Source organism: Ipomoea nil, unplaced genomic scaffold (genome assembly GCF_001879475.1).
Source record: "Ipomoea nil cultivar Tokyo-kokei standard unplaced genomic scaffold, Asagao_1.1 scaffold0980, whole genome shotgun sequence".
NCBI classification, from domain to species: Eukaryota; Viridiplantae; Streptophyta; class Magnoliopsida; order Solanales; family Convolvulaceae; genus Ipomoea; species Ipomoea nil.
Window position 1 is genome coordinate 2,875,110 of NW_017617408.1, and position 7,583 is coordinate 2,882,692.

The 7,583-nt window shown below is 37.5% G+C and overlaps 1 protein-coding gene across 1 annotated transcript; it reads left to right on the forward strand.

Moving 5' to 3' along the window:
• The first annotated feature begins 5,125 nt into the window (after positions 1-5,125).
• On the forward strand, positions 5,126-6,400 carry LOC109179817 (zinc finger BED domain-containing protein DAYSLEEPER-like). Its single transcript, XM_019329297.1, has 5 exons — positions 5,126-5,405; positions 5,491-5,778; positions 5,927-6,020; positions 6,192-6,244; positions 6,342-6,400. The coding sequence occupies exons 1-5, from the start codon at positions 5,126-5,128 to the stop codon at positions 6,398-6,400; spliced, it is 774 nt and encodes a 257-aa protein (XP_019184842.1).
• The last annotated feature ends 1,183 nt before the right edge of the window (positions 6,401-7,583 follow it).

Below are 7,583 nucleotides of genomic sequence, written 5' to 3' on the forward strand. Positions count from 1 at the left end.
GAAAATGCATAATGTGTTATATGTACCTGAGTTGAACTGCAATTTAATTTTTGTGTCGCAATTGATTGATGACTCCAATTGTATTGCTCAATTTACTAAGGATTTGTGTGTAATACAGGACCGCACTTCGAGGATGCTGATTGGAGCGGGTGAACGGAGAAATGGGCTCTATTACTTCCGAAAAATACCGAGCAAAGGGTATCAAAAGTTGATAGTGGAGGTTCATTGGAGCTATGGCATAAACGTTTGGGACATCCTTCCCTAAAGGTTACAAAGTTAGTACCTGTAGCTGATATTAGTGATGGAAATAATTTGTTGCACAAAGTATGCGATGTATGTCAACGTGCTAAGCAAACAAGAGACCAATTTCCTTTGAGTAATAATAAAGCAACCAATATGTTTGATCTTATACATTGTGATTTGTGGGGGCCTTACAAAATTAAATCTTCTTGTGGTGCTTCTTATTTTTTAACGGTGGTTGATGATTACTCTCGTGCTGTGTGGGTATTCTTGCTCGTGGATAAAAAGGAAGTGTCTCGTGTGTTGCTCAATTTTTTTTTCTATGGTAGAAAGACAATTTAATAAACAGATTAAGATGGTACGGAGTGACAATGGAACTGAGGTTGTTTGTTTGAAGCAATATTTTTTGGAACATGGAATTATTTTTCAAAGCTCTTGCACAGGAACACCTCAACAAAATGGGAGAGTCGAAAGGAAGTACCGGCACATCCTGAATGTTGCTCGTGCTTTGCGATTTCAAGGAAGTTTGCCCATTGATTTTTGGGGGGAATGTGTGTTAAGTGCTTGTTACTTGATAAATAGAACACCAACTCCACTTATGAACGGAAAGACTCCATATGAAGCTTTGTACGGAGAACCTCCACGGTATGATCATTTGCGGGTGTTTGGTTCGCTGTGCTATGCCCATAACCAAAAGTCGAAGGGAGATAAGTTTGCTAGCCGAAGTAGAAAATGTATTTTTGTGGGGTATCCGTACGGAAAGAAAGGGTGGAAAGTGTATGATATAGAGACAAAGGAATATTTTATATCACGTGATGTAAATTTCTGTGAAGGAGAATTTCCTTTTAGTCCTAGCACACTTGAAGGAACTAATGGAGAGAACACTGCCATGCATGAAGAGTTAAGTGTGGAAGAATCTGAAAATGATTGTGAGCCAGATGTTGACCAAGATTTACAGCAAGTAGAATTAGTGTAGGAAGATGTTGAGAATGAGAGTTTAGAAGCAAGGGGGGGTGCAAATGACGTTGCAGATGACACAGAAGTAATTAATAATTCGGGGGACATGTTTGAGTCTGGAGAACAATTAGGACGTGGACACCGAACTCGATATCGCTCAGTGAAATTGCATGATTTTGTTACCAACGTTGCTTATAAATTGAGCCCATCTCTCGATTCACCCGTTGCAAAGCATCCCTCAGGTACGCTTTATCCAATAGCTCATAGTGTGAACTGTGATAAATTTTCTTTGCAACATCGGGAGTTTCTTGCAGCTCTTGTTGCAGGCCAAGAACCAGAGTCTTTTAATGCTGCAATGAAAGACAAACGTTGGAGAGAAGCCATGCGAAAAGAAATTGATGCTTTATCTAACAATGGGACATGGGAATTATCTACTTTGCCTACGGGGAAGAAAGCTCTTGGGTGTAAGTGGGTTTACAAAATAAAATACAATTCAGATGGCACAGTGGAGCGATATAAAGCCCGGTTAGTGATCCTTGGGAATCATCAAGTAGAAGGTGTTGATTTTATAGAAACATTTGCACCCGTAGCTAAGATGGTCACAGTGAGAATGTTTTTAGCAGTAGCAGCTGCCAAAGGGTGGGAACTGCATCAAATGGATGTCCATAATGCATTCCTTCATGGAGATCTAGAGGAAGAGGTGTATATGAAAATGCCTCCAGGTTTTAGAACTGAGAAGTCAGGGGTTGTCTGTAGGCTGAGGAAGTCTCTCTATGGGCTTAAGGAAGCGCCTCGGTGTTGGTTTGCGAAACTATCAACCGCATTGTGAAGGTATGGGTTCATTCAATCATTAATGACTACTCGTTGTTTACCTTAAAACGAGGTACTACTCGACTCAATGTACTAGTCTATGTTGATGATTTAATAATCTCTGGAAATAATTGCAATGCCATACGAGTGTTCAAAGACTACTTGAGTGCATGTTTTCACATGAAGGATTTGGGATGTCTAAAATATTTCTTAGGCGTGGAAGTTGCAAGAAGTTCGAAAGGGATTTATCTATGTCAACGGAAATACGCTTTGGATATTCTTGAAGAGGTGGGACTTTTAGGAGCGAAGCCTGTCAACTTCCCCATGGAACAAAATCAGAAACTCTCATTGGCTAATGGAAGGTTGTTGGAGGATCCGGAACCTTATCGTCGTTTGGTTGGTCGACTAATTTATCTATGTTTCACCCGTCCTGAGATTTCATATTCTGTTCATGTTTTGTCACAATTTATGCAACAACCATGAAATGAACATTGGGATGCAGCTTTGAGAGTTGTGCGCTACTTGAAAGGTAGTCCGGGACAAGGTGTTCTCTTGCGGGCGGATAATGACTTACGATTGTATGGCTGGTGTGAAGCTGATTGGGCGAGCTGCCCTATCACACGTCGATCACGTACAGGATGGGTGATGTTCTTGGGTACGTCTCCAATTTCATGGAAGACCAAAAAGCAACAAATAGTCTCTCGTTCTTCTGCTGAAGCGAAGTATAGATCCATGGCTATGACAGTTTGTGAGTTAAAATGGTTGCGAGGGATTTTGTCGAGTTTGGATATTTCGCACACTCAACCCATTAAGCTTTATTGTGACAGTCAAGCAGCGTTACATATGGCAAATAATCCCGTGTTTCACGAGCGTACGAAACACATAGAGGTCGATTGTCACTTTGTAAGAGACGAGATTATGAAGAATATTATTTCTCCCTCCTATGTTTCAACAACATTGCAACTCGCTGACATATTCACCAAGGCATTAGGGCAGAAGCAGTTTAAATTCTTGGTGGACAAGTTGGGCATACAAAATCTGCATGCACCAACTTGAGGGAGGGTATTAATGAATATTGTGAAGAATATTTCCATGCACATATATTCAGTAAATATCTTTTATTTAGGTAATATTCCTTTTGTATTTAGTTGGTAATATTTTCTTGTTATATATTACCTTTGAGTTTCCTTCCTTTTAGGATGTAATTTGTATATAACCGTGTCTGGTTAAGCAATGAGAGGCAGACCTTCTTCCATTCTTCCTTTTGTTCTACACTGTGTTTGATTTCTCAGCCGGTCACACAGCCATACCGCCATTTATAGCTACGGACGGTACTCTGACCAGCCACCGGCTCAGGCTCACGTCTCGGTCGCTGGAGATCGTGGCGCTGCTACGGAGGTCACCGCGTGGTACCCGGACACCGGGGCTACATCGCATGCTACACCGGACGCCGGAGTGATGATGGAATCCGAGGAGTACATTGGCAGTGATGTTCTCTTAACATCTATATAATAATAATAATAATAATAATAATAATAATAATAATAATAATAATAATAATAATAATAATAATAATAATAATTTTAGTATGTAGTAGATGGTTAGTAGGAATTTTAATAAACGTAGACTAATTATATTTTGATTCTAAGTGATGTAGTATTTGGATTCTAAGTGATTAAGTTTTTAGATGTTGATTAAATAAATTATTATTAAATAAATTATTATGCGGTCATATTCTTTCAAAAGGCTGAACCCCAACCCGACAGAGCATCTGGGAGGATGTAAATCATGATAACTCAACTGAACATGAACTACAGAGGCTAGACTTTTACTCAATGCGCACAAGGAACCCCCTCACTTTGAGAGGTTGCTCCCACACTGCCGCTGGTGAGACTCGATGATGTGCGACCAATTGTGGACATTTTTAGTATTGATTTAATTATATTTGTTGGGCTTAAGTTCATAGTTTTGGTAATTTAATTTCATAAATTCTTTATTTTATTATTTATTAATGGTACATACTTGTTTTGAATGTTTTACGCTGTTTGTTAGTGTTTTTGAACCATTTTAGGTCAAAGATATAAGCAAGGGGAGTTCAAGAATGAGTTTGGAATAATTTTGGACAAGTTCGGGACCCAGGGGCTCGACGTGTCGAACTAAAGGCTCAACGTGTCAAAATTTTCTAGAAATAATTTATTTCGCGCCCAGGGAGTCCCGACGCGTCGAGTGGATTTTCGACGCGTCGAGAATGTCGCGGCACTTAAAATACGAAAGGCGTCCAAGAGGCGCTGAATGATACAAGGCAGTCCCTGCTTACATTTCAACCTGCACCTTCTTCTGCTGGAACTCAAAGTAGTGACGGAACTGAAGGGGTGTTGGGTACTTGGGTGTTTGATCAAGACTTGATAAGGAGAGCCTTAGCTGAGATGATTATTTTGGATGAACTTCCTTTTAGGATTGTTGAGAGACAGGGTTTTAGAAAGTTTGTTTTAGTTTGCTGTCCTAGGTTTAAAATCCCTTCAAGATGGACTATCAGTAGAGACATTTTCAAGATATTTTCTGATGAGAGGGTGAACTTGAAGAAGTTTTTTAGAACTAGCAGTCAGAGGGTAAGTATCACAACTGATACTCGGACCTCAGTCCAGAGAATAAACTACATGTGCATAACTGCACATTTCATTGATAGTGAGTGGACGCTACAAAAGAAAATCATTTCATTTGTTCCTATTTATTTCCACAAGGGGGAAAGTATTGCAAAGGCTTTAGAAAGTTGCCTTTTGGACTGGGGTCTAAAATCAGTGTATAGTGTGACAATAGATAATTCTTCCAGCAATGACACTGCCCTAGGATTCTTGAAGAAGAAGTTGGTCTCTTGGGGTTGTACTACTGTTAGGTGTAAGTATTTGCACATGGGGTGCATTGCTCACATCCTTAACTTGGTGGTACAGGATGTGTTGAAAGAATGTGACAGTTCTGTTAAGAAAGTCAGGGATGCTGTTAGGTATGTGAGGAGCTCACCTGCTAGGTTACAAAAGTTTAGGGATCTAGCTGATCTAATTGGGATGGAAGCTAAGAATTCTTTGTGTCTAGATGTTCTACAAGGTGGAATTCCACTTATATGATGCTTAATACTGCATTATTATTTCAAAAGGTATTTGAAACCTATGAAGATCATGACAGCTCATTTAAATCTGATTTGGGTGGAAGTGTACCGGATTTCATGGATTGGGAATCCATTCAATCTTTGGTTAAGATTCTGAAATCTTTTTATGAAATGACTGTTAGGATTTCTAGTTCATTGTATGTGACTTCTAATACCTTCTTCTCTGAGGTTTCTGATCTGTCTTTCTTGTTGAAAAATATGGAGGAAGCTACAGAAGATAGTGTTAAATTGATGGGTAAAAATATGAGGGCAAAATTTAATAAGTATTGGGGTGAGCTTGAAAAAAATGAATTTTTTGATATTCTATGCAAATATCTTAGACCCCAGGGACAAAACTGAGTATATGCCCATCCAGTTTAACCCGTTATATGGTGAGGACAAGGGTAAAGCAATGTTTGATAAGGTTATTCTTGGCCTTAAAGAGTTGTTTCAAGATTATGTTGCATTCTTCCCTGTCCAGTTTGTTGAACAATATAACAAATCTTATCCCTCATTAACAATATCTAATTCTGTTTCTGTTAGGAGACCTCAATCATTACTGAAATCTCAGATTAAGAAGCAAAAATTGGAGAGTGGAGATTTGTCTAGGATAAAACTGAGTTGGAAGTGTATCTTTCTCTGAGGTTATTGTGGATGAGGAGGATTTTTTTGACCTTCTAAGATGGTGGAAGCAGCAATCTGAAAGGTTCCCTGTCTTATCTAAAATGGCAAGGGATATTCTAGCTGTTCCAACATCTACTGTTGCTTCATAATCAGCATTCAGTACTAATGGAAGGGTACTAGATGCCTTTAGGAGTTCCCTAACTCCTAGAATTGTTGAGGCACTGGTGTGCGCACATGATTGGCTAAGGTTAGCAAATCAACCTATCTCTATTGAAGAAAACATTGATGATGTTGAAAGGATTGAGAAATGTATATACTTTAACATATTATAATTTTTACCTTGTCTGTTTAAATGTTTATAATAACTGTTACCTATTTGATTTTAAGTTTTAACTTTCATTTTGTATTTGTTTCGCAGAGTTGTGCAGCACATCCAACACTGGAGTTGGATCTTCACTGCCTACAATTCTTGTATGTTTACATATATTTTTTTGCTTTTATGAATTCTAATTCTGAATTTGTGATTACATATTTGATTTCATGATAAATTTATGACTCTCTCTATCAGTGTATCATGTATGTGTATCAATGATTCAAATCAATGTCCCTCATGAGGCTGGGAACTAGAAAAATGGAAAGTGCTCATGGCTAGGTAACATTTTAAATGTTGCTGCCGTTGAGCTCATGTATCAGTATAAGTATTCATTATTCAGTAATCAGTAGTGATTTGTTCTTAGTTCTAACTTCTGAGTAGGTATTTGTATAACTGTATAAGTATTATTGTGCAATGATGATGTTTCCACCATGTTCTCTAAATATATAGAATTGGGTTTGATATGTTGCTTATGAAATGTGGTGTTTATGCCATACTCATTGAGTAATGTGCCCCCAATCCTAACTTGATATGGAAAAAAGCTATCTGAGCACTCTGTGGGTCTTTGCTATATAATCCATTAATTGTTCCAGTACAAGTATTATTGTGCAATGATGATGCTTCCATCATGTTCTCTGAATATATAGAATTTGGTTTGGTATGTTGCCTATGAAGTGTGGTGTTTATGCCATACTCTTGGAGTAGTGCCCCCAATATCCTAACTTGATATGGAAAAAAAAAAAAAAAAAAAAAAAAAAAAGCTATATGAGCACTCTTTAGTAGTTTAGTCTATAATCCTTTAACTCAATCAATTGTTCCAATATTCAATGGCACAATGCATTAAATTATGAAATATTTTGAACTTATTATGTTTTTATGTTATCACTTATTAGGAAAAAGAATAGACTACTCAATATTAGATAATCATATATTCATATGTTAGTTGTATATTGGGTATTTGGACTTTTGGAGTTTCGGATTTATGGTTTTCTTTTGCTCCATGGCTGATGGCTGAATGCTGATTGCTGAATTGCTGATTGCTGGTGCTTGCCTGCTGGGAGATTGGAGAATGATGCTGAATTGCTGATTGCTGAATGCTAATGCTGACATGCTGTTATTTTGCCTTTGAAGAATTGAAGTTCAAACTCAAAGTTTTAAATTTGTAACCTAATATGTAAATTTGTATGTTTTGAACTTTGAGTTCTAACTTGCAAGTTTGTTAATTTGATTATATGTTTAATGTTTTCTAAGTTTACGTAAGTTATTTTTGCTGTTAAGTAGTTACTAGTTACTAGTTAGGGGCTTAAAGTACTTAAGTGTTTCATGAAACTGTGAAACATATATAAAATTGTTTTTTTTTTGAAGTAAAATTTTTAATTATAGAAGTTTTTTTTTTTTTTTGGAAAACCGAACTAGTCCGACGGATAAACTTTTGCA

Excerpts from the sequence above, each read along its gene's own strand:
- LOC109179817 (XM_019329297.1), top strand. The coding sequence starts at position 5,126 with ATGATGCTTAATACTGCATTATTATTTCAAAAGGTATTTGAAACCTAT. Across the intron at positions 5,406-5,490 it reads AGATAGTGTTAAATTGATGG|ACCCCAGGGACAAAACTGAG; the intron begins GTAAAAATATGA and ends CAAATATCTTAG. Across the intron at positions 6,245-6,341 it reads CTTCACTGCCTACAATTCTT|TGTATCATGTATGTGTATCA; the intron begins GTATGTTTACAT and ends TCTCTCTATCAG.